A 27,768-nucleotide genomic window follows, 5' to 3' on the forward strand; every position below is an offset into this window, starting at 1 on the left:
CCAAAATCAGTGTAACTGCTGTGGGAATAGCTGCTGCACTGTGTGACAGGGAAAGGTCTGTACATGTTCAGTGCAGAGGCAGTTTGACATTTCTTGGGAAAATTTTGATCCATGGTTGGCAGACAGGATAGACTGGTGGAGCCAGGTGAACCTACAGCTGGAGACGTATGAGACTGAACAAGGCAAAGTAGGTGAGCCAAGGTGGTTCTGGAGCAAATTCTGGGGCTTGAGGAGGCAGTGCCTGTTTGGGAGAGATTGGGTTTTTGCATAGAACAACATATGCCGGAGCAGTGAATTAGGCCTGGTATAACTAAACCAGTAATTTACCTCTCTTTGATTGGGGAGTTATTAACAAAGTAAGTGCTCATTTAATGGACCACTATGAGTTAGTAATGATCAGATAACCAGATATTTCTAATAAGATTTAAGTTTTGTTTTATTGTGTGTGTGTCAGGAATCAAACTCAGGACCTTGCACTTGCCAGGCAGGTGCTCTACTGCTGAGCTATATCCCTGGCCCCAAGATTTTTTTAAACAAGGCAATTTCAAGTAATTGGTGGCTCCTGGACTCCCCAAAGGAAGGGAATTTTCCAGATTTTCTCTTAGATATAGTAGATTAAATATATGGAATGCATTCTGAAACACTCCCATATCAGTAGCCTTAAATAAATGAATTCCTGAAATTATCCTCCAGCCTGCAGGTTTTCTAGTAAAGGGTACAATTGTATCAAGTGGAGGAAACAAATGCACTCCATCGCCAAATGTGGGAATACACTTTCCTGGCATCCTGTTGTCTGTCTGAGAATCTCAGTACTCAGATTTCCTTGTCTTCCCTTCTCCATGCCTAGACCACATGCTCTTGATCACAGCCCACAAGGCTGAAAACAGATCTTGGTTCAGCACACCTATCTGCACATCTGTATGAGAGCCCTGTAAGCACTGATTGTGCTGAGCCAGGCTTCTGGCTCGGGGGTCGGGCATCCAGGACTGTCTTCTTGCCCCATAGTTTTCTGTCTTTGAATGTCAAATCTGGTGTTCCCTAGTCTGTGATCCATTTTTCATAGAGTTTGTATCTTCTATTTGGGGAACTTTTGAGCTTTCTTATTTCTTAATGATGAAAGACGTTCAGCATTTGCAAATGTAGAGAGAATATATAAGAAGCCTCTGTCTTAGGTCAGTTTCCCTGGAAACAGCCTCTGGAACAGAGGTTTGGGTGCAGATGGTTTTCAGCTGAGCACCCAGGATCAGCAATCAGCAAAGGAACCGGGGCTGGAAGGCGGAGGACTTGGGCTTCAAAGCAGCCTCCACAAAGAAGATCTGGGCCCATTCCAGAACTCCAGAGCTGAGACAGCCCTTTGGAGATTTTCCTGGTTTGGAACAGGTGGAGTGGGAGACAGTCACATGCTCTCATTGTCTGGATGTGGGTTCTCCCCACCAAGAAGAAGCCTGACCTAGGGTATGCCAACTCATAGGCTAAAAGAAATGCCCTCTGGAGACCCAGGGAAGACTCACCGTCTGCCTTTGCTCCCAACATCTGCAGTACCTGAAGGGTGACAAAACACCACACAACAGCGTCCGCTGCAGACCCAGCCTGGCTCCCCCGTTGTCCACTCACAGCCCAGCCTGCTTTCTCTGTGCTTCCATGCACTCCTCCCCCGCCCCCAGCTTGTTTATTTCTTATTCTGTTTCATTTAACAACTTTATAAAGGTGTATAATTTTTATATCATAAGATATATTCATTTTGAGTGTATAATTCAATGGTTTTTAGGAAATGTTTATCAAGTTGTGCAAATACCATCCTAATCCAGTTTTAGAACATTTTCATATGCTAAAAGCAAACTTTTCAAAAATTTTGTCTGTTTTTTTGGAATCAAATCACATCAGTGAGATTTTAGGGCAATTAAGTTCTTAACTGAAAGGATCTATTGATAGGAATAAAGGAACGAGGTGCCATTTAGCAGCTATTTGAGGTCACGTAAGTCCTTGGGAGATGTAATGAAATGAAAGCTGTTTGCAAAGAAAATGCCTTCAATTCCCACTGTTAAGTGGTTTATTCCCAGAGGTTGTCTAAAAATACTGCCTCTGACAATAGGCTCTGTGCTTTATAATTCTTCTACCTTATTTCTCCAGATAAGAACTTGTGTGAGAGGCCGGGAGGCTGTTTGAAGTAGAGGTAGGTGTAAGACAGCAGGCAGTAAAAGAAGAAGCCTCTCTGAAAAAGGAAAGAGTAGCTCCAATGGGACTGCACGTTTTAAGTCATAAGGAAGGAGAGAGAGAACAGACATAGAGAAGACAGATCAAGAAACCAAGATGGGAAAATTCCACTTGTTAAATAAATAGCTAAGGCAAAAAGTAAGCTCGTTCTTCCTTTCTTTTTTTTCTTTTAAAGAGAGTAGTAAATGAGAAACAAACAAACAAAGAAATAGAACAGTAGCAGCATACCAGTATCACAAACATAAACAAATCAGAGCAAGAACATTCAATGTGATACAGAGTCTCAAGACAAAATAATACGAATCAACAGTGATTGTTACATTACATATCGCTATCCTCAACTACATTGCTCAGATTACCAGATGTAAGAATGAAAGAGTGCTCAAACCATTATAGAGAATAAGAAAATAATTCTTTGATAAAACAGTAGAGATAATACAGTTTCACTAGACAAGATGGTAGGAGTTCACCATTGTAATTCCATTGCATATTGTTACCTTCAGATCAGTTGCTCAGACCACCAGATACAAGCATGCACAATCACCCAGAACATAAAAAATTGTGAGCATTAACTGTTCATTTCAATACATCATCAGACATCAGCAATACAGTTTTCGCAGCTATTCATATATATATATTTATATTTTGCCTTCTTTTTCTTCTTTCCCTCATCTTTTGTTTTTTTTAAGTAGTCCTATTTCAGTGAAATAATGGATCTATAAAAAGGGGATACTTTTTAGAAAAATAAAATCTGCTCTGTAAATTGTACAATTCAGTGGTGTTTGGTATGTTCACAAAGTTGTGTAACCACTACTAACTTCAAAACATTCACATTACCTAAGATTAAACTCTGTATCCACTAGCAGTCTTTGATGGTCCTGAGAAAACACTAACCTATCTTCTCTCTCTAGAAATTTGCCTATTCTGGACATGTCATATAAATGGAGTCATATAATATGCAGCATTTTATGTCTGGCTTCTTTCCTTAATATAATGTTTGTAATGTACTTATAATTTGTAGCATGTACCAGTACTGCATTCTTTTTTATGGCTGAAGAATAGTCCATACTTAGATTAAGTGGATAGTTCATATTTTGTTTATCAGTCAATTGAAGGCCATTTGGATTGTTTCTACTCTTTTGACTGTTAAGAATAATGCTGCTGCAAACATTGACGTATTAGTTTCTGTGTGAATGTGTATTTTCACTTTTCCTAGGTACCTACCCATGAATGAAAAGCTGGGTCATATTGTAACTCTGTGTTTTAACTCTGTGAGGACCTGCTAAATGGTTTTCCAGGGGCTGCTCCAGTTTCTGTTTCTTTCCATGAGCAGTGGATAGGTTCCGACTTCTGAGTGCCAGCACTTGTTATCTTCCATTTTGTTTTGTTTTGTTTAAAATTTCATCCATCTTAGACTGTATGGAGCAGAAAGACACATTTATGAAAGACACCAGCAGCAAAGGCAGACAGACATTAAACACAGAGGTCAGGCTCAGTGCTTGAGACTCCCAGTGCTGTACCCACAAAGCTTCTTGCTTTGTTTTCAGCGGTAAGGTTTGGCAGCGTGGCTTTTGGGAGCCTTTGTTGCATGATGTACATTGTGGGCTCGTTTGTTGAACAGGCACTGCCCTGTTTTATAAGACCCTTATGAACTAAAGCTCATATTATTTTCAAATAAACGTACACACACACACACACACACACACACACACACACACACCACACCCCAAACCACAACACTAAAAGCCATATGCTCAAGAGAATAACAATATTAAATAATTTTGGTAGCTCTAGAGCAAGCATGCTTCTACCTACAGTAATTTTTGTGAGTTTTTAACCCATGAAATATGCATGGATTTCTATTTTTCTTTTTCAGATATAGGAAGGCCTGAGAAAGACATTTCTTCCACAAAACCACATATCAAGAACAGTAACTTTGTTGAGAGTAGGTCCCGGGGCCTCTGTGGTGTTCAGATGGCATTTAGACTTCCAGTCGGCCTTGCCTTGTTTTTGTCATCAGAGATACTTTCAATATTGGGCCCTGTGCCTACTGTAATCTGAATTATAGCTGTCAGTTATCACTTCTCAAGTCTGCCCACTTGGGTCTCGCACATCTTAGAAAAGCTTGCTGGAAATTAAGGAGAGAGTTGGAGTGGTAGGTGAATTATTTATAAATGTGACTTTTCCATGCTATACATTCCCATTCATGTTCCAAGAAAGTTTGTAGGGCTCTGTGAATAGACAGAGAGTGCCTGAAAGCGCTTTCTCCTTCTTGCTTCCCTGACCTCGCTGTCTGCTGCTCTGTCCTCCCTGTCCCTGTGCTCTCTTCAAGTCCTTTCCTGCCTTTCCCCTTGCCTAGCTGAGCCTGGTGCTGACCTGAGCTCCTCATGAGACCAGCAGCGGGCAGTGCCAAGGACCCGTGCCCAGGACGAGCTGTGGGACTGTGGGTCAGGCAGCCACAGCGAGGAGCATTGCTTTCCCTGCCAAGAGATGAAGGGTATAACTAAAAGGTACCTAAGGTCCCTATGCTTTCAAGCCCAGGCATTTTTCTTTTGACACCAAAGGTGATGCCATTAAATGGGGCTATGGAACTCCAGAAGAAGCTGAAAGCCCCTGGACCAAGGTGCCCCAGAGGAACAGAACCAATAGAACATACAGTGTATAGATTGATAAGTACCTATGGAAGGAAACCTGTATAGGAATTGACCCACACAATCATGGAGACTGACAGTTGTCAAGATCTGGCTGACAAGTACCAGGGAGTCTGAAATTCCAGTCCAAAATCCGGCAATCTCAAGTCCCAGGAAAAGCTGTGAGCCAGTTCAGACCCAAAGGCAGGGAAAGTCAGTGCTAAAGTAGTTAAGCAGAAGGGTTCAGTGTTGTTCAAGGGAGAGGCAACCTCTTTGATTCTGTTGGAAGCTTCAACTGATTGAACAAGGTCCACTCATTTCTGAGAGGCTATCCTGCCCTACTCTTGTCTATCAATTTAAATATGAATCTCATCCAAAAAGACCTTCCCAAGCACGCTCATCCAGAATAATGCTTGACCAAATACCTGGCCACAGGACCCAGTGAAGTTACATAAAATTAACCCTCACAGCCCCAGCCATTGACAGTACAGCAAAGAGATAGCAGGAAGCTGATCCAGACTCTGGTGTGCTCCTGCACATAGTCCACAGTAATTGAGCTCTTCTTGTTCTTACCTGTTTTGTTTTTAAAGTTCTAAAAGTTATTCAAAAGCAAGCATGCATGTGTGATATCTTTCAGAATAATCAGAATAAAAAGTAATTCTTCAGGGTGTCTTGTGAAATTGCGAGGAGCCACTATGTGCTAAGACCGTGGGAATAAAGAAGGGGAAGGATGTGTGAAGATCACATGCTTGCAAGTGTGAGCCAGGAACCTGGAGTGTGGAGAGATTATGCGGAAACTGATCCGTGACTCCACTTCCCTTTAGGACAGTTTGAAGACCTGAAAAGTAAAGAAAAGGGTTCCTGGAAAGACCTTTATCCTTGGAACCTGAAAAAAAAACACTGGTAGTTGCCATAAGCTTTGGGTTTTAGAGTCCTCAACCGGGATGACCCTTCTGTTGAAAAGGATAATGGCTAGGCCCACAGCCTACTGGAAGATACTTTTTACTGTACCATGCCCATAACACTCCTGGTGCCAGAGGGTGACTCAAAATGTTCATTGATCATGCCATGATAAGAGATTAAACAGTAGCAGTCGATAATGTAGCAAAATATGGGGTGAAGAAGCAGTTGGTACTTTCATGCTTATTTAGCCATTAAATATGATTATAACAAGAGAGCATTTCTGAAATTTTTTTAATAAAAAATGTGTCTTTATAGAAAGAGAAATGTAAATGTAAAAGCACAAATAGGTCTGACCCATGTTTTACAGCTGGGCTGACAGACTTTGCTAGATTTCAGGCATGATGCCTGGAAGCTGTTAATTTTAAATTACAACCCAAATCTCAGGGCAGCAGTTTTCACATGATTGTTGTTCATTCTTTGAGGTAGTAATATCTGTTCTTAGTAAACCTTAGAAATATTGGAGAAAACCTTCCTTTGTCATTTTTTGTACCATGAAGGCTCATACATAATACAAACATGGCAAGTTCTTAGAGGCAGTTTAAAATGTTGTTTTCGAACACTGCAGTATTCTCATTCCATGTCATGTTGCATCTTTTCCCCTCTCTATAAAGTGTTGAGGATGAATGCAAGGGTGCTAGAAAGGAAAACAAAATGAATCCATCAGTAAGAGTTACTTTTCCCTACACAGGTGAAGAACACATAGGCAGCGTGTTCACCCTGCTGCCTACACTACAGCCCTGCATAGAGGTTTTGTTCTATTCCCAGACTGCATCATTTGAGCTGAGAGAGAAAGAACCCCATACAGGGGTTGCTTACCTGGCACCCGGTCTGCGCTGTGATCTTAATTTTCAAGAAGTACGTTAACTGACAAAAGATATGTCAGTGCGCAGTCCATACCTGTGCAACTGCAAGGGAAGGCTTGAAAATAGCTATCCGTCACACTACAAAAATGACAATAAACTGCCTTAACTCAGCTGCTTTTGTCCATTTTGACTGCTCACTCTGTCCAGGGAGCACGGACTGGTCCGTGATATTGCCAGCCAGTCATTAACGTCTCGGGGTCACTCCTATTCCTGCACACTGCTCCACAGCACTAACACTCCCTTTAGCAGGTCATTCCAACTGGTTTTGTTGGCATGATTTTTTAATTGATGTTTCTAAAAACATGCTGAAACGTTCGTCATTTGGTTACTTTCAGGTGTGACCTTCTATTCCACAGGGGAGTCATTAAGCCTTTTCCCTTCAGGCTTGTTGTGTAAAGGCAAGAACAACCAGGTGGATCAAACATCTGACGGTTGGGCCAGGGCCTGTCAGAGTGTGGGGTGCCTCCAAGCACAGAGGAGACAGGACAGTGAAACAGAGGGTCAGTCATGCAAGCCCGCAGCAAGTCTGGGTGGCTGGCAGAGTGGAGGATGAATGAATGAGTTAATTAGGAGAAGCTTGAGAAAAAAATGGGCTCAGCAGCCAGTCTGCGCAAGCAGGCGGTCTTCAGGTCATTAGAGGAGCTCGAGGGCACAAGCATTGAGGACCTGCTTGGCTGCATAGCAGCACCATGTTCAGCTAGCACTGGACGCGACTCACTATGCAGTTCCATGCAAAATAGGTCTCTGCTTGGCAAATACTTGGTTTGCTATTCTCTATGTCAGATACCATTGTAGGCCGAGGAGATCGGTAGCAAACGAGGCAGACATAGACTTGCTTTTGTGAAGTTCACAGTCTTGCTGCTCAGGACAGCAAGAGAAGCTTTGCCCAGATGAATATGCTGGGAATTGATTGTAACTCTTCTGTGTTAGGCAGAAATACAGGGTGCTAAGGGAAAACGGACTGCGGGATCTAATTCGGTGTGGGGTCAGGAAAGGCCATGTTAAACTTTTCTTAGAATATCTACATGCATGTGCCCTCCCACACATGGGCTAGAAGACCTTCAGTAAAGATCTACATTGGCTAAAAAACATTACAACAAACACAAATATAATAGGACAGACACAAGTACAGATAAGAAATTCTCATTAAAACTGAATAATGCACTTAAAATATATCTTTTAGTTTTGCCATAAAATTGAGGCCCTATTACTTGACTCTACAACCCTCTGAGAATATGTGAGGTTGTATAATTGCTCCCCTCTCAGTTTTGAGCAGTCACTTTCCCAGGATATATCAAGACATGCTTACAGCCAACTGGCAGGCATGGGCCTTGAAAATTTTCTTAACTGTCTGTAACCAAATCCTATTCCTAGACCTCTTCTAGAGCCTTCTCCTATCTCTTTCAGTAGTTATCTGTCCAAGGAAAGTTGCTTTAATACTAGAAAAAAAAAGACAGAAAAATAATTGTGCTGCCAAGTGAAATCTTCCTAATTGGAATTAATTGCAGAAAGGGCAATAGGTAATAGTCAAAGAGCTAGTTATGAAATGCTTGCAATATTTAATTTAACATATTCAGGAACATCTGTTGGCACAAAAATCCCACTGCCCAAGTTCCACCCAGCTTGTAATGAAGTACTCATTAACCTACAGCACCTCGGGAACTGTGCCCTGCTGGGTCGATAGCCTTCTAGCCTTGACCTGCAAGTGCTCGTACAGAGCCATAGGAGATGTGGTCCATGTGCCAATGCCAGCACTCAATTGTGAAACCATGTAGTAAGGCAGCAGTTTTTGCAAATTTCCATCCTTGAGTGCTTAGTTATTTTCCAAAAGCTCCAGCCCATCTGTGGTGAGCAGAAAGAAAAGCAGGGGCTCTCTGGTTTTGTAGATCTGGCAACCCTGTGTCATCCTGCCCCAGTAGCAAGGCCTTGTTCCTCAAATCCCCCTTCACAAAATCCTCCCTCAGTCAGTGAGTTACTCCCGTCTCCTGGGTTCCCAGTAGAAAAGGCAGAAGGGCATTAACATTTACAAGGCACCTAAAACGAGACAGGAGTTCACTCAGCCATCTTTTTTCATTGTCTTCTTTAATAATTAAAACAAGTGTAATCACCCCTTTATAGATGAGAAAAATAACTTCTAGTCATGTGTACCCTTCTTTTTTCTACATGCCCAGAACTCCTCTAGTCCCAAGGTCTAGGTGCCGTCTCAGGTGCCAGTGACTCCTGGAACTCAGTCCCCAGCCCTGGCCTTCATCTTGCGAAACATGGAGCACTGTCTCTGCCCTCCTCTTAATCCTACAGCAGTGTTTGTCAAGTTGACCATATGCCACTCCTTGCCTTGCATGACATACTTTCTTCCTTTGCTTCCTACCTCTCGTCTGTTCTTGGTGGCTTTTCCTTGTTTGACTGGGTGTTGGTATTGGACACCTCTGACCCTATTGTGCTCTCTTGGTGGTGGACTACATGTTTCCTCTTGGCTTTAAAGACTTGTAATATGTTGATGTGTGGCTCCCCTTGAATGTTAGCATCGATTTGTCCCACTGAATTTCAGACTTACAACAAAAGGTACCTGCTTGACTTTTCTGTCCAGTGCACATCTGTCTTGGTTACTTTTCTCTTGTTGCTAAGACAAAATACCTGACACCCAAAATTAAGGAAGGCAAGGATTATTTAGCTCACAATTTGTGGAGGTTTCAGTCCATACTTGGCTGTCTCCAAGGCAGAGTGGCACATGGCAAAGGGAAACAGTTCATAACTGCAGAAAAACAGCAAAAGCAGCAAAAGCAAAAAGGAGGAGTGGTGGCAAGCAGCCTCTTTCTCTCCCTTACATACGCAAACTATCCACCCCAGGGCAGGTGTAGCACTCACACCCATAATCCCAGCATTGGACTATGGATCAATCATAAATCTAGAAGCCCACCCCATGACCGCATGAGGATTTGGGGGACACGCAGACTCAAACCATAACAACATCTCAGGCTTCATGTATCCTACCAAAGGTCCGAATTTGTGTTGGCCATGATGAGAGATGCCCATGCCATGTGGCTACTTACATTAATTAAAATTAAATACAATTTGAAAATCAGTTCTTCTCACCACATTTATACTAGCCACATTTCACATGCACAGTAGCCATACGTAGCTAGTGATAATACAAAGTACATTTCCATTATCATAGCAAATTCTGTTGTCAAGCCTGCCCTAGATATTTTTGTTTTTACTTGGTCATTTACTTATTTACTTACTTAATTTATTTTGCAGTACTGGTGTTTGAACCCAGGGCCTCATATATGTTAGGCAAGTGGTGTACACTGAGCTTCATCCCCAGCCTGCCCTAATATTTTTACTCCTCCAAGTCTATTCTTTCTCCGTGGTCCCTGTATTAGTCAATGTTCTCTAGAGAAACAAAACCAATAGAAGATACTGATTGATTGGAATATGCTTATGTGGTTATGATGGATGAGAAGTCCCATGATCTGCCATCTGCAAGCTGGGGACCCAGGCAAGACAATAGTATAATTTAATGTGAATCAAAAGACCCAAGGCACCAGTGGTGTGAGTACCAATCCAAAGGTAGAAAAAGAAGAAAAGACTGATAGCTCAGGATGTCAGAAACGAAGCAAAAGCTATGAATTCTTACTTCCCCTACCTGTTGTTCTGTCCAGGCTGTCAACAGATTAGATAATGTCCACCCACACTGGGGAAGGTCATCTGCTTTATTGAGCTCATCAACACAAATGTTAATCTCATCCAGAAACACCATCACAGACATGCGCAGAACTCATCTGGGCACCGTAGGACGCATCAAGCTAACACATAAAACTAACCCTCACAGCCCCTATTTCAAATAATGGTCCCACCCTCTAGCATCCCTCGGATCAAAAGCCTCGGTAACATCCTGAGACCCTCTCTTTCCTATATGTCCCATAACTTCATCCATGAATCTCATGTGCATATTTCCTATATGTCCCATAACTTCATCCATGAATCTCATGTGCATATTTCCTATATGTCCCATAACTTCATCCATGAATCTCATGAATACCCCATTCCAGGGGTATGTCTCCAGAACATACCCCTCCCTCCACTGGTCTCTGACTCCGGTGTCCCTTCGGGGAGTCATCATCACCTCCCCCTCCCTACCCACAATCTGCATGCTTCCAATTTACTCCTACAGCTCATATCTACAAGAAGCCAGAGTGGTCTTTAAAATATATAAATCAACTGGGCACTGTGGTGCATGCCTGTAACCCCAGCATTCTGGGAGGCTGAGGCAGGAGGAGGCTATCGCAGTTTCAAGCTCAGCCTGGGCAATTCAGTGAGATCCTGTCTCAAAATAAATTGTACAAAAAGGGCTGAGGATATAGCCCTATGCAAAATCCCTAGCAGTAGTAGTAGTAGTAGTAGTAGTAGTAGTAGTAGTAGTAGTAGTGAAACAGGACTTAAAAGAAAAAGAATTAAGTTTCCCCAACCTAAGAGACTTCCCCCTTCTTCTGGCTGTTGTTCTTTGTTCTAATACAGATAAAAGCAGTAAATTTTCGTCCCAGTAAGTGAAGTTTTATAGCTTCCTCTTCCCATAACATCCTGTTATACCCAAACAGGGCCACCAAAATATACTAAATGACACAAACTCTCGCAGCTTGACAGACTGCCTTTGTTCTGTGCCAAAGACCAACACCCGTGAGAACATGTATAAAACTGGGTTCCTTTCTTTGTTTGGCACTCAGCACCTTTGGACAGATGTCTGCTGAGCCAGGTATACACCTAAATAAACTAATCCTCTTGATTCTTCCGTGGTCTCTCCAGTCTCTGAAATTCTGCAACAGTAGTAATAATAATAATCATAAATCATTTTACCTGAACCCCCAAAAAACCCTTCAGCACTTTCTTATGAAATGTGGACTAGAACCACTCTGCTTGAACCTCAGCTCGCGGGACCCTGCTTGATCTGGGCTTTCCTCTCTTGCTATCTTTTGCAAATTCTCTCCCACTGCCAGCCACATGCCAATCATTTGACTTCCTTTTGGGTCTTCCAATACCTGCAGACCTGCCCCCTCCTTGGGGTCCCGGGTGGGCTCACACCTCCGCCTGGAAAGCTGTACCAGGCTCTCACCTAAATAGTTCTAATCTCTGCACAGCATTTCCAGCCCTCTGGTACTTTCATATTATTTACTTTTCTTCTCCCACTGGGGAAGTTGTATATACTAGAGAATCAATTGAATAAAACGCCCCTTTAGGAAACAAAACAATTAAAATGGTTCCTAATGATTTTTTTTTTGGTGGGAACTAAGTCCTTCATGTTAGACAAGATTAACTCTTCTCTATTCAAATCTTGATCATGCTAATAGTTTAACTCATCCTTTAATCCCTTTCTCCTAAGTAGCGTAGAAGTCAAATATGTGAGTCTCCCCAAGCAAGTTTTACACACAAAATTACAGTGCCTTTTGTTCTTTATAGTCCATAGCCACTCTAGGGCCCCTGGAGGCGTGGCCCATGGGGAGCTGTAGCTCTAGTTAGAGAGCAGGGAAGGAAAACGGTGATGCTGAGTCCCAAGGCCCCACCCAGAGCAATGCAAAATGGGTCCCCCATGACTAGAAAGCCAGTACAGCTGTAGAACTGGCCAGTATGGATTTGGAGATTCGCTTTTCTGAGCAGACTCGAGGAACAAAGACAGATGGCGGCTGCAGACCTTCTGTGGAGACAGCATGTGCACTGTGGGAAGGACCTGTGTCCCAGGCTAGCCGTGCCCCAGGTCCACATGCACAGACCATGCCATTCTCAGTAGCACCCCTTTTGGAAATGAGTAATTGGAAAGCACAAGCACCTGAGCATTGGTTGTCACTGCAACAGCACATCCAGCCTCTACTGCTTGGTCTGCAGAATGCCTCACGATCGGATTCTTCCCTACCGCGTCATTTGCTAGGAGACCTTGCTCACTGCCACCTCCAGTTCTTGTCCTGCCTTTCATGGTCTCTGTTTCTTTCATGAATCAGCTGCAGTTTTTCTGAATTTCAACAAGCAAGACATGTGAGAAGCACAGAAACACAGATGTGGTTAAGAAATTCACTCCAGGAAGACTTTGTAATTACTTAGTTTCTCCCTGTGTGATGCTCCATGGGGCACCCAGCTGTAGTCACAGTGTGGCAGTTCATTAGTGTCTGGGGGGTCTAGACCTTAAACTTGTTTGTTTGTGTGTTTTGTGATACTGGGATTGAGTTCAATAGGTCCTGAATTATATCCCCAGCAATCTTTTGTTTTTGTTTTTGAGACAGACTCTTGCTAAGTTGCCCAGCCTGGGCTTAAACTTACAGTCCTCCTGCCTCAGCTTCCTGAATAACAGAGGTTTCAAGCATGTGACACCACACCCAACTTGAGCTTTTTTTCATAGTGTCCCAAACACAGACCAGTACTACACATCAAATGCTGGGCTATTTACGGTACACGCTTTGCACTTCTCTCATTGGCTGTAGTGTATTTCCCTGAAGTTAGCAGCTCACCATAAACTCCTTTCACTAGCTCCTCATTTTCATGATAATTCACTTTTTTCCACTTACCCTAATACTCCTCCTGCTTTTGAGACAGCTCAGATTCAACTCCTCCTGCCCTGTTCCTGAGGTCCATCCTGGCTTTTATCATCTTCCAAAATACTTTCACCACTCCCCTTCGACCACCATCAAACCCATTTATACTGCGTTTTATGTGACTGTGTGTGACAGTTTCCCCCACTGGACCAAGGGCCACTTAGAAACAGAGACAACTTATTGTGTGGCTTAGTACAAGGTTGTCCAACAAAGTGTATGCTGCAAGTAAAGAAAATAGTAGGATTTCCCCTAATAACCTTGAAAAAATATGTAAAGAAAATATACAAAGATATACTACTTGTTGAGGAACTATACAAACAAAAAGCAAAGATGCACTGCACAAGTATGAAACATCCTTTATGTTGCCCCATGCATTTGCTTGCTAGAGTGGTCATAACCCACACAAATTCATCTTCTCACAGTTCCGGAGGCTGGGAGTAACAATGTCAGCAGGGTTGGGTCCTCTTGAGAGTCCTCTCCTTGTCTTGTAGCTGCCACTTCTTGCTGTGTCTTCACATGGCCTTTCCTATGTGCAAAGCATGGTTGGTGTCTCTTCCACTTCCTTTTTGGGTGCTGGGGATGAAACCCAGGACCTTGTGCATGTTGAGCACCTGCTCTACCATGAGCTACAGTTTCAGCCCCTCTTCTTCTCCTTCTAAGGGCCCCAGTCCAGCGGAATTAGGTCCCATCCATATGACCTCATTTGACATTAATTGCTTCTTCCAAGGCCCTACCTCCAAATGCAGTGACATTCTGAGGTGTCCTGAGGAATTAAGCCTAATTTTAGAGGGACATAATTCAGTCCATTACACGCTTTACTAAGAGTGTAAAATAGCCAGAATCAGACTATAATAGAACACCAGGGGTTAAAGACATGCATTTGTATTTTGGAAATTTCTGAACAGATTGAGGCCTAGCAGATATTGTGAAATAGAATTCTAAGAATAAAGTACTTTTTTTAAGGATATGTTGAAGGAGAAGAACACTGAGGGGCAGGGGTTGTATGAAGTCTTGATCTCTGTGGAGTGGGTGAGGGAGCCCCCCTCCACTAGGAGGGAGGGGGGACCAAAGCCACATACGGTCATGGAGATTCTAGGCAGCAGCCTGGGTTGATGGGCTGCTGCCCTGTGTGGAAAGAGGGAGGTTACAGGTGCTGCCAAGGTGAGACTGGATTGAGGAGAAGATGGAGAAAGGAAACTTCTTTTGTTAATGCTGGATTTAAAAATGTGCCTTCCTGTCTTCTTAAAAAATGCTATAGCCTCTCTTAATCGCAACCTGCCTGCTTCAAGAGTACCCTCCCGGGGCTGGGGATTTAGCTCAGCGGCACAGTGCCTGCCTGGCAAGTGCAAGGTCATGAGTTCGATTCCAGGTACTAGGGGAAAAAAAAAAAAAAAAAAGAGTACCTTCCCTGTAGGAGGACAGGTGGATCTTGTAAGCAGCCTGGCTCTAGGGCACATTAATAACCATTGCTCTTGCGGTATGTCACAGTATCTTCCCCACAGTCTTTTCTTGTCATGGGATAGCTTTTGTGAATTGTAAGACATGCCTGCTGGGCCACTGCTTTCACTACCCTAGCATCAGTGCAGTTATTTCTTAGACTTCGCAAAGGGCTCTCCAAAAATGTTGCATAAGCAATTAGGTGAATGTCTCCAGGGCACCCCGGTTCTCCTTGACCCTAGCAGCTCTCTGTCCTCCATAACACATCCTCCCATCCTTCAAAGTTCTGCACATTAAAACTCACTGGGGGAAAATTCTACAAAAACAAGAACTTGGAGAAAACTTGGTATTGGCTGCCTGAAAGGATGTCTTAGGAGCTTGGCTTACCTAAGAATGGATCATTTAGATAACATGGTTGTCAAAATGTCATGTCATCTCTGCTATTTCCATTTTGTCTCACTCTTTGAGTTGCTTTTTATTTCTCCCAAGTGCCTTTCCTTTCTTATCAAGATTGTTGGGCCCAGGATATAGCCCAGCAGCACAGCACCTGCCTGGCAAGGGTGAGGACCTGAATTTGATTCCTGGTGCTAAAAAAAAAAAGTTGTCAGTTTGCTTTGGAAATACAACATTGTCTCAATACAGTATTGTGGGGGATAACTACAGGTAATGGAAGAAAACTCAAAACACGTAGGCAGTTCGATGGCTGCATTTGTTTTTTCTTTATTAGCTTTTTACAAACAGGTTTCAGTGGATTTTATTGTACATTAATTACCTTGACTAGCAGGAAATAAATCATATCTTTGTGTATGAGCATGCATTGCTGCTAGGACATAGCTTTTACTGTATTAAAGCTGCTCAAGTTGTTTTAAAACTGGTTTATGGTTTTAATATTTCAAATAAATGTGTTTCTTTTCCTTTTCAATACTGTTAATGTGTCCCTGAAGTTTTATTTCCAAGATGGCTTAATTATTTAAATTAAGCACTGTGTTTTTCAGAGAGAAATAATTCTAAAAATTGCAATGTAGCTAGTTGTTTCTATTCTGGAAACAGCTGTACCGTTCTGTGACTTCGTTAGGGCCACAGCTTAGTAAAATATCAGAGGTGAAAGGACTAGAGTTTGTTCATGAACTCTTGACCCTGTCAACACAATCCTTGTTTCTGTAAAGATAAAAAAGGCTCTTAAATATAATCTGAAATTCCAGGCAAATTAAAATGAAAAATTGTCACCAACACCACAGCAGAACAATATGATACAGTATTTTTTAAAAAGACACAAATAGTTTTGCAGTTCTGATGCCTCTGAGGGCAAGGGCCTGATCACTGTAGAAAATGGTTCACTAGATTAATGCCCTTGTTTTACAGGAAAAAACACAAGAGCCAATAACTCCAAGAGGGCTCGCGTACTCAGGAGCTTAGAAACAGAAGTTAGTCAAGAACCCAGACTTCCTTTTATTTTTTTAACAGTTTATATTCTTTACTTCTGAGTTACTTATTTTCTACAATATTTCTTCTTACTGCCATTTTTCAGTCAATTGTATTTTTTTGTACACTACTGCAGTACATAATGATTGCAGTTATCACGGAGAACTGGTGTATATACCTGATACATCTTGGTTCTTTTTTCTCCTTTTTTCCATCCCCTACCCTGCCCTTCCCTGCCTGCTCCTTCCAACTTTGGTCCCTTTCCCACTTGCAAAAGCTCTATTTCCATAATTTTTCCCTTCAATTTTTTTCATCCACTTTCCCTCCATCTCTTGTTCTTCCATTCATTTGAAAAAGATCTCCCTACTTCCTATTTATGTATCTTCTTTTTGTCTATATCAATATATAGATATAATATACAGTTCCTCATATAAGAGAAATATATAGATATAATATATAGTTCCTCATATAAGAGAAACCATGTGATATTTAAGCTTGTGTGTCTGACTCACTTCACTTAATATTATGGCTGAAGTTTCACTCAATATTATAGCATCTGTTTATCTGTACATGCCTCAAGTGTATCTTTATGGCAGATTAGTAGTACTCATTGTGTATAAATGCTGTGCTACATTTGCTTTATCCATTCATCTGGGGATATAGGTTGTCCTCAAGATTTAGCTTTTATAAATTATCCTATATAAACATGTATCTATCCCTGTAGTATGATGGCTTTAAGTTTTTTGGAAAGATTCTTAGAAGGAGGATAGCTGGGTCAAATGGAATGTCTAGTTTTAGTTTCTGAGGAACCTCCACACTGATTCCCATAATGGCTGTACTAGTTTATATTCCCACCAACAATAAGGAGTGGTCCTTTTCCCTCACAGCTTTGTCAGCATTTGTTATTATTTGATTTATTGGTGGTAGCCTTTAATTTGTATTTCTCTAATGGCCAGCAATGTTGAACATTTTTTTCATTATTTGTTAGACATTTGTTCTTCTGAGAAGTATCTATTCATTTTGGTTGCCCATTTTATGACTAGGTCTTTTATTTTAGGGATCTGATTTTTGGAGTTCTTCATATATTCTAGATGTTAGTCCTCTATGCAAGAAATAGCTAACAAAACATTTTCCCCATTCTGTAGGTTGTCTCTTCACTCTATTGGTTGTTTCCTTTGCTGGGCAGAAACTTTTTACTTTGCTGTGACCCCATTTATTGATTATCACTATTATTTCTTGTGCCAGTAGAAACCCAGACTTCCTGTGGGAGGCCACTGCTCTGCCTGCAGCACCCCCCAGTTGCATGAGACTGCTCTCTTGTAAAGGAGACTTCTGGTCCAGTGCCATCTCCCTGGATCTAATATTTCAACACTACATTGTCAGAACAGAACAGTGGCCAAGGTCAGAGAGATGTCTTAGACGTGGCTGGTCCATGGGTCCTGGTTTTATTCCCTTTATTTCATTCTGATCATTTCTACTGTCATGACACAGGCTCACTTTCTGGGAAAGGGGTGGGGCAGAATCTAAACTTGAAAGTGGATTCATTTTTGATTCAGGTTTGGGTCTTTTTTCACTTGTAAAGCTGGGATGGGTGCTTATCCCTGTACAATTCAACAGGTCCTCACCTCTAATTTGTTTCTTAAAACAGTGTATCTGGTGGAGAGCTGTTTGATCGGATAGTGGAGAAGGGATTTTACACAGAGAAAGATGCCAGCACTCTGATTCGCCAAGTCTTGGATGCCGTGTACTATCTCCACAGAATGGGAATTGTCCACAGGGACCTCAAGGTGAGACTGTTGCTTAGCAACACTTTCCAGCCACTCCACACCCACAGTGCACTTGTCCAAGAGGATTGGCTTTGGTGGAGGGATGAGGCTGCTTTGAGTAGAGATGTGTGGAATAAACTGTGGGCATTTGGGGTCCAAAAGTAGCTCAGAAAAAGATGAAAATCAATGTTGTTGGCCATTGTCTGGGAGATTTTATAATCATTAGGCAGCCAAAGGTCACTTGTGGATTACTTCAAGTCCATGTACGAGATCGTTCTGTTCAAGACACAACTTTTCACCCAGGGCAGTGCTTCAGAGCCTTGTCCCCGCTCCAGCCCCATTTCATCACAACACACTGTAGGAAGGAGCAGTAAACAGCATGAGAGGAGAGAAAAAGGGAAGAGGAGGTACGAGCAGGCAGCTCTGAAATGAGCTGCACTCAAGCTTCCTCTAGTGTCCATTGACCTAGTGACCCTTCTTCACCTGTTAGCCCTGAAGAGTCTGGAGCTTATTGTGGGCACCTTAGCATCACCTTCGCCTCCCCACACCCCAGGTCTGTGTAGACAGTGAAAGGTAGGTAAAAAGCCACATAAACTTGAGAAACAGTGAAAAGCAACATTGGTGCCCCAGAAAGTAATGTGGCTTAGTGCTACAACAGTTATGTGTCCAGCCCTGGAGGTCACTGCACCAGTTCAGACAGAAATCCCACCCCAGCACACATCCACACCCTCAAACATAAATATGACAATTGAGTTGTACTGAAGCCATACTATGTGAAATTGTAGGGAATCCAAATCAATTTTAAAAACCAGTCAGAGGCTAGGGGCATGGCTGCGTGGTAGAAAACCTGCTTAGCATACGTGAGACCCTGGATTTGATCCCCAGCACTGCAAAAGAAGAAGAAAGACTCCGAAACATTTGCCCAGTTTCAGCACTTGCCACTCATCCTGTCAGAAAGACACAGTCAGGCAGCAGATGGGGCTCGGTGTAGAGTCGTTGCCTAGCACACACCAAGCCCGGGCTCCATCCCTAGCACCACAAAATGAACACTCACTGGCTAGTTTTCTGTTCTTTCCATGTGTCATTTTCTGCCAATTTCTCATTTTCCCAATTCTCTTTCCATGCTTCCTTTGCAAAGGCATTTTAAGATCTTTCTGGGGTCTTTCAGAGACGCAAAAGCTTAGCTTGCATCAGATCATCTGGAGGGAGAGAAAGCACCTCCTGCTGGCTCCATCCAGAGGTTCTGATTTTGTAGGTCTGCAGAGGTGGGGAGCCTCGTTTCTCGGGTTTGTGAGAGATGCTGCTCTAACAGCCACTCTTGGAGAAGCACTGGACTAAAGAGTTGGGGATCTCAGTCTGTCCTTTCAGCTTTGCCTTTTGCACACTGCTTGACCAGTGAATGGGCTGTGAGCTTGATGGGCTAATCTTTGGGTCTGAGGCCCGTGCAGGAAGCCAGTGAAAGGCCAGATAGCCATGCCGGCACCTCCTTGCCAGGCAGCAGGGCTTTCTGTGCTCTCCTGCACCAAGTGCCAGGTCTTTACTTCCAGAACACAGCAGGCAGCTGTTGCTGAACAAGTTAGTGCTGTGAGCACAGAGATGTGGTATCAATAATTACTAGAAAAATAATTTCAAAGTGAATGAGCCTTATCCAGGAATGGTGGCATTTATAGTATTTCCCCTAGGCAGATTGGCTAGATAGGAGATGGTGTTTTACTCCCACATAGTGCTGGTGGAAAAGGTACTTGCAGCTTCAGCCTGTGGAGCTTTGAGATCACCAGGCATATCACTGTGGGAAAAGCATGCCACATTAGGACTTTGTTATGGTCTCTTTGCCTCTGCACACATGAGTTTGATCTAGGTGGAGGAAAATGGAATTGCAATATTAAATTTTCAAAGATATTAAATATCATATTAAGAATATTAAAATCATTAGTGTAACCCAGACTAAAGCAGGAGAGGGATTGATAGTGTTAAGGATAAGTGCATAGTCTGAGACGCTAACCTACCCCACATGCAGACATACTATATAATTCTTCCTCCTTCCAGAAAGGCGGTCCTATGTTTTGTTCTTTTTTCAAAACACAGGGAGTGAGACAGGAAGTGTCTAATTGTGGCCACCTTGGATTAGGATAGGGTTTCTCAACCCCTGCACTATTAACATAAAGAAAGCTGGACCTTTCTTTATGCCGGAGACTTCCTGGGCCTTGTAGGATGCTTAGCAGTGGGGTTGGCTTCTACCTGATAGAAGTGTCAGGTATCAGTCCTGGAGCTGCCACAACCAGAAATGTCTCCAGGCATTGCCGGTGTCCCCTGGGGGCCCAGGTTACCTGTAGTCCAGAATTAGGAATGTGATTATACGTAACATGAACTTTACTGAAAGTGTGTTGACTCAGTTCTTTTTAAAGATTATGTGATTAGTTGTAAAGAGTTGAGATTGGTATTTCAACTCTGATATTGGCAACCACCAGTTGTCTTACAAAGATGCCACAATATGCAGCAAAATAATTTTTCAGGTGAGAGCTTGCCTCTTAGGTCCCCAGGAAGAATGGCAAGAGTGCGGCAAGATCTGTCTCTGTGGCCCCCACCCCCAGGTCTCCTGCTGTGCCCTGGGCGCCTCTCGTCCAGACTGTTCTGAGGTCATCCTCTGCATCCTCTGTGTCCTCCTCCCCAGTTTACCTAGTCCACCCACAGGAAAAGCCTTGCCTTTGTCAGTTACTAAGTCTTAAAGCAGGTCAAAGCATTGACTGTCCAGTTGATTTTGCCTTCCTAGGGGATAACCCTTCTTCAGAACAGCATTTTATTGATCTAAAGGAATCTCCGGTGAGAAAACTGTGTGGGAGATCCTGTTGGCCCGTGGAAGTTCCTTGCCTGCACCAGGCCTTCTTTACTGGCATGAGATCACTTCCTTTCCACTTCTGCCTTACCTCTGCATATGCAGAAGTCATGGGGCAAGGAAGTTTAAAAATCAGAAACTACAGAAACACCTTCTCTCTGCACCTATGATTGAACTGGTTTATTGATGGATAATCACTAAACATTCAGAAAAATAATGAACTGCGTGCACCTTGTGATTAGAATATTTCACCCCATTTTCTAAGCTTTTTTCCTTTTGATTGCCCTGTTCTATTTTCTTTTAAAACTCATTTGAAAACATCCTTCAGCACATGCTTGATTTTCTTCTAATTTCATGCTTCACCCACAGATTGTCACTGTAACTATTGAATCCCATTTCTTTTTGTGATATTTTTGTGAGTGAAAGATTGTACTTTTTTTCCGTTTGGGCTCTGTTAAAAAACAGAATTATTTTGACATTTGTTAAAATGGTAAGAAAGCCTTTATTTAAGACTGCTGTGTTAGAATAAAGAGATTGAGCTCAATTCCTAATACAACAAGAACAAATGGGGATGTCAAGTCAAGGAAACAGGATTGGGGAGCTAACCAGTTACCAAGAGGAGATACAAGGGTTGGTGGATCCTTGCTAAGGATGTAGTGGGATTCTTGCAAAAGGCAGGCCAAGAACTTGGACATGGAGAATGAGGTGGGGCCCAAGCATCTGAACTGTAGAGCTCCAGGGTAAGTGGGATACTCATGCACAGCTGCTTGTGCGAAGAACTTTTGAGAACTGGCCAAACACCACCTTTGACTAAATTTGAGTTGGGCCCCGCTGGAGTCAGGCTTTTCTGAGTCCCATTTCCACCAGGTCCTGACTGTGGGCTCTGACCTTAATCCAGCAAGAATCTCCTGAGTCAGTTTAGCAAAATTCCCACACCCTTGATAGCCAAAGTCCTTGACCTCCTCTCTCAAGACCCCGTCCCCCTGACCTGCCCGGACCACAAATTCAATCAAGTGGTTTAGCCAGAATCCCCCTTACTCCTGAGACTTCCTCATCGTAATTTTTCACCCACTGACTCCCACCTTGCTCTTTAGCCCTAAATCTTCATTCATCCTCTTGTAATAGTTTAAGTCCACTTTCTCTCCCCGTACTGCAAAACCCCATTGTTGTAGTATTTCCCATCTGCTAAAGTGCCCGAATAATTTTTCTCTTTAATAACATCAAAAGTAGAAGATGAAGAACTTGGCAAGATTTCAGGGTTGGGGATTGTCTCCAAACTTATTTAGATTATTGCTAAGATGGGGCTATGCAGAGAGACATGGAAGGGCAGGGGCGAGGCCTTATCAAGAAGAAGGCTTGGAGAAGCCTGACCAAATTTCAGTCAAGGACAAGGTGTTGGGCAGTTCTCAAAATTTCCTCACAGCAATGGCTGCCCATCTGAATCTGCCCACCCTGGAGTTCTCAGGTCCAGACGTGCAGGCCACCATCTCCGATATACCAGAGGATGGTATTGTCTGCCACTTAGTACCCTCACAGTTGATTCTGCTCCACAGCAAGGCCAAGAAACACTCTTGCAAACAAGTCTGGTCACTCTACATAGAAGAGTTCCTAAAATTTGATTTCACCACAAACCCCCAACAGGAGAAAACATTGCTTCCCCCTTGGGCTGAGGAGGAGAACCAGACAGGAAATGGTGTAGGAAAGTGAGCTACTAGTTAGAGTCTTCTCTCTGCATTTTCTTTAAGGTGTAGTGTAAATGAGAGCCAAGGTTACTCACCACTCAGAAAACCTTCAGAACTGTCTGGTAGGTGACGTTCCTGCACAGCAGAGGTGACCGCCCTCAACACTGTCTCCCTTAGCATCAGCACTGTCAACGATGCTGCCCCCCGACACCCCAGAGTGCAAGGGCTTCTTTTTCTCCACACAGAGCCAGTTTTCAAAGCTACAGCATCTCAGTCTCCATAAGACCCTCTGCCTTCCTTCACAAGAACAATGAGATACCCCAATTTTACATGAAATGCTGTGCAGAGGATGTTTCATTGTCTCCCTAACCACCCAGGGCTGCTTCCCCTGTGTCACTCCCACATCTGCAGCTGCAGGTGCCCCCAACCTGGTGGCACCTGCAGTGAAGGTAGGAACATGGGAATGATAAGAAGTATAAAACATTTGCTGTGTGTCACCACTGTCTGTGCTCTGTGTCATGCTGTTCAGGAGAGCAAACAGGAAATTCACAATCCACGTGTTACAGAAAGGCAAATGGAACCTTGAAGTCCTAAGGATGCATGGCTAGCAAGTGCCGTGTCTTCCCACTTGGGATCCGTTCTGAGATGAGATGCCATCCTTTGCTTCTTAGGGAACAGGGGGACAGGTGTCTGATGATCTCCGCAAGGCACGAAGTAAACCCATCTGCCAGACTCCAAGACACCATGGGATGTTGCTAAGGGCAGGGAGAGTGACCCTTGGATGAGAGAAAAGTAGCTGGCAAGAACCACTAATGAAAAAAAAAAAAAAAGGAGCACCTGCATGAGTGACTTGCTATCCTGGGAATCCCCCTTCCTCTAAGGAAGTATTGAATAACTTCTTGAACAAGAACAAGTCCAAAAGTCACTGCTTCAAAATATGGTTAATCTTTTCAAGTAGGCAAAATGTCAGTGAAGGAAAGGGTCCAACACGGCTGCGAGACCTACTTGGCCAGGTGCTGGACATAACACTCTGTATCATATTTATTAGACACCACTTGGTTGATGCAGCCTCTGCCTCTAATGATCAGGGATATGCTATGTGAACAGGTTTTGTGATTTGGTCAGTCTCCCATAGTTAATTCAGCTTTAAATGTAATTTGTGAATTTTTCATCTTTTTTTTCCTAGCCCGAAAACCTGTTGTACTACAGTCAAGATGAGGAGTCCAAAATAATGATCAGTGACTTTGGATTGTCAAAAATGGAAGGCAAAGGAGATGTGATGTCCACAGCCTGTGGGACCCCAGGCTATGTTGGTAAGGACAGCGTACGTGTGTGTGTGTGTGTGTGTGTGTGTGTGTGTGTGTGTGTCCAAGACAATTCCATCAGTTTTCTTAAGTACTTGAGCCTGACACATGATCACAGCTGCCTTCATTTCTCTTGAGGGAAGAACAAAAATATTGAGAGGCACTGGAGTAAGTTAGCAGGGAAGTGATTTCCCCAAAAACTATCTAACAACTGGGCAGAAATCCTATTTGATTTGGTTGTGGGCCTGTCTGGAGGTCAGGAGTTAACTTGGATGAATTCCCAGGTTCTAATATTACTATATATCTGTTTCTGAATGATTTACAGTGAAACACTGAGATTACAATAAGATGCAGACACAATAATGCATTCAAAATGTAGAGATAGATGCAGCCAGGGAGAAAACACAGCTGTGAGGTGCCTGGCTCAACCCTTGATAAGTCATGCTCATGAGCCAGCCAAACCTGGTCTGTTCTGACAAAGCTAAGAATTATTAGTTTTTCCTAAAATCGGAACCCCGGATTCTGTGTGCTACACACAAAACGCAGAAAGTACCAACAGATCTGAACCCTGGGATACTGAGGTTTGTCTTCTGCCTTCTAGGGAACACCTGATCTCTGGGGACTGTGTTAGTTGGCTTTCTATTACTATAGCAAATGACCTAAGATTATCAGCTTATAAAAAGAAAAGGTTCATTTTGGCTGTCTTGGAGGTTTGAGTCCATAGTTTACCCTGCTGCTGTGAGACCTGTGGTGAGGCAGTACATTATGGTGACAGCACATAGCAGAGTCATTCATCTCAAGGCTGGGGTGCAGGAGAGGGAGGCAGGGGCTAGGGTTCTGTTCTCCTCCCAAGGGCATGGCCCCCAGTGAACAGAAGACTGCCTGCTAGGCCGCACTTCTTAAATGTGCCACCACTTCCCAGTGGCACTGTGCACTGGGGAATGAGCCTTGGGAGACGCATATCTGAGCCGTAGCGGGAGCTGTGTGAACAGGTTGAGGCCTTTGTTTCCTTGGGTGTCCTTGCCCTTAACAAGTGTATAGGAAGTGCCTGCTGTGTCCAGCACTGTCCTGGACTCTGGGGGAAGACAGCAAATGAGACCAGGGCAGCACTTGCCCTGGAGGAGCTCAAATTTTAATTGGATCAACAGACAGCAAACAATGGAACAAATAAATGAACAGGGCCTTTTCAACAGTATAAGTACTCTGAGGAAAATGAAACTGAAGACGTACAATAGAGTGACAGCAGCGAGGAGAAATCAAGACTGGCCGAGAGCACCAGGAGGCTGCGGGTTTCCTGAGTTTCTTTTCTTTCCTTTTTCTGTTTTCTTTTTGCTTTCAGTATGGGAGATCAAACCCAGGGCCCTGACAGAGAGCTCCATCCCCAACCCTTTTTTATTTGTAAGTCACTGAGTGGCCCAGTCTCTGCTTGAATGTGCAGTCCTCCTGCCTCAGCCTCTGAGTGCTGGGGTTGCAGGTGTGAGCCACCACACCTGGGGGCTTGATTTCCCTGGGTTTCTAAGTGGCTGCTGTCTGTGGGTCTGGTTCTGTTCGTTCCTGCATCTAGCACTGGTGACCCCAGAGGCAGTGTTTAGAAGGGACCCTGTTCCGAAGGGCACCCAGTGGAGCCCTGGGCGATGCTGTCGTCAGGTGCTGAGTTTGCTTGAGGAGTGTTGTGGGGAAAGGAGGACTAACAGAGTACAGCTGTTTAGTTAGTTCACATTTACTGAGCACCGGGGCTCCTTGGAGTACCTTACCCGGCCTGGGTGAGTGCTGTAAAGAGGACATAGCTTTAGAGCAGAGAAGGGACTACGTGGAAGGGGACGCAGGGGTGTCTACGTGGACATGCCTTGGGAAGCCCTCGCTTGAGCTGTGGCTGTTTCCTCCCCACAGAGTCTGTATGGCAAGCTTCTATTCTGCCTTCAAAACCCAGTGCTACCCCCTTTTCACTGTTCTCCAAATATTTTGTCCTCTCCTTTCTCTTTGCCTTGACCTTTTTTGCAATCTGATGCCTCTGATCACATGGCGTGAGGAGCCATATTTCTCTGCATCTCCCCTTGTGGGTTTTGCTCAAGCAGGGATGGATCCTACTCACCTCTGTACAGATATTTAATTCTATAAAAGGGTAAGGTCCATGAATATTAGCAGCTTTTTCTTTCTCTCCTTTTGCATTCATTCAACATGCGTTTATTGAATTCCTCCTATGCACTGTGTACGGTGTTTGGTATTTGAATACAAATATATGTATAAGGTATAGTTTCAGCCCTCAAAATGTTCCCAGTGCTGTGAAAGATGGAGGATAACAGGTGAATTTAATAATGTATGGTAACTGCTATATTATTCATCCGTGCAAGAATTATTTATTTAGCACCTACCTTCTGTTTGAACCCCTGAAAATGCATCAGTAGAAGAGAACAGACAGAAATTCTCATCTTCATGGCCCTTACATTTGAGTGGGAGGGAGACAGACTCTTGCAGATAACTAAGTAAATTCATCCATGTGTCAGATGAAAAGCATTAGGAGAGAAATAAATGCACAAACCTTGAGACTGTAATGCTAAGTGAAGTAAATGAGACACACAAGACTAAATATCTGAGAAAGTCAAATTCTAAACAAAGAGCAAAATTTAAAAGAGGTAATAGGAAGTAGGGAGAGATCTTTTAAGTGGGAAGGGGATTAAGAGATGGAGGAAGGGTGGAGGGAGGAGAGAGGAAGGGTGGAAAAAGGAGTTAAGATGTGTAATGTACATGCTCCACACGAGGGATGTAAACACTATAGACTGTGCACATGTTTTAATAAATATTTTTTAAAGTTTTAAAGAAGAAGCACTAGGGAGAGGAGTAAGGCAGTCGGGGGTGATCAGGCAACCCTCACTGTAAGGGTGGCCAGGGGTACAGATTTGGTAGCAGTGAAGACTGGTGACAGAAGAGGTCAGCACGCTGCTTTGGGGATTTTTGGCTGCTCCTGACTTGGCTATCTTCAGATTTAGAAATAAATGTGTGAACACAGAATGAGAAGAGCCATTCTTTCCCCCATGGCAATTTACAACTTTGCAGCTTTAGTGCAGACTCTTAGAGTGAGAAATGTTGCTTCCAATGTGTGATCCATTGCTTATCAGTAAGATTATCTAAATGACTGGCCAAATAGTTAACTTGGCCAACATCATGTTATTACTTCAATTTTTTTCAAGGTTCATGTACTATTTTTGACTGTTACATCTTTTTCTTTTAAGTCTTCAATAAATGAACTCTCCAGTAAAGAAGAAACAATGAAAAGGAGGTGTTCTCTCCAAGTATCCCTAGGTATATGCTGTCTTAGGAGGAAAAAACAGGAATCTAACCACTTTGAACTTCATACATAGCATCTGCCCAGAGTTTATACTCCCTTAAGGATCCATGCCTCCAGCAGATCCATAGGGCACTGCAGATGTCTCACCAGCCATGTCATTGAGTTTGTACTCAGGCAGCTTAGAAGGCCTGAATCTCCTAGAGGGCTTGGTGCTCTGTCGACACTGAGAGGTTCCCTGGGAGAGCATGGCAGGTAGGTGAAACAGACGCATGTATGGTAGCATGTTCCATATATGACATAACTGACATCTTTCAGAAGCAAGTCTACTTAAAATATAGGCAGGAGAGGAGCCATCAAGGGCTGGAATGGTCAGGTTAATAATCATGAAAGAAGTGGGATATGAGGGAAGGGCAGAGCTCAGGCGAAGATAAGCAGAGCTACAAGTGCAGCATGGCAGGGAACCCAGGTCCTCAGTCATGACCTGCTACTTATAGCATCTGGGAGAGATGAGCAGATGTATTGGCTTGGGGAAGAGGCTGTTGTAAATAAATACCTACTAATAACTTAGGAGAAGTGATGGGCTGTCTGGTGGAAGTTAATTCCCAGGGTCATACGGTGGCTGCCAGATGCTATTGACTTGGATTTGGAATCCATTTAATCGAGACGATTGTACCATTCCTTTGTTGTCACCAATAAGAGGCAAAAGTCAGAGCTAAGAAATTGAGTAAATTGCTTATGCTGCCTGCTCAGTTGCATTGATTAAAACATCCAAATGGGTTCTCTTCAATGA

General features: G+C 43.3%; 1 protein-coding gene across 5 annotated transcripts in view; it reads left to right on the plus strand.

Annotated features, from left to right (window-relative positions):
* Positions 1-27,768, plus strand: part of Camk1d (calcium/calmodulin-dependent protein kinase ID) — a 428,006-nt gene that overhangs the window by 343,239 nt on the left and 56,999 nt on the right. For 2 of the 5 annotated variants that reach the window (XM_005398082.2, XM_005398084.2), the window contains exons 4-6: positions 17,353-17,508; positions 17,756-17,894; positions 23,575-23,701. In XM_005398082.2, the coding sequence (XP_005398139.1) occupies positions 17,353-17,508; positions 17,756-17,894; positions 23,575-23,701 (422 nt within the window). The remainder of the gene's footprint in view (positions 1-17,352; positions 17,509-17,755; positions 17,895-23,574; positions 23,702-27,768) is intronic. The other 3 variants (XM_005398083.2, XM_013521454.1, XM_005398085.2) reach the window with 2 other exon arrangements.

The sequence above is a fragment of the Chinchilla lanigera genome, unplaced genomic scaffold (assembly GCF_000276665.1).
Source record: "Chinchilla lanigera isolate Chin_1 unplaced genomic scaffold, ChiLan1.0 scaffold00061, whole genome shotgun sequence".
NCBI lineage: Eukaryota > Metazoa > Chordata > Mammalia > Rodentia > Chinchillidae > Chinchilla > Chinchilla lanigera.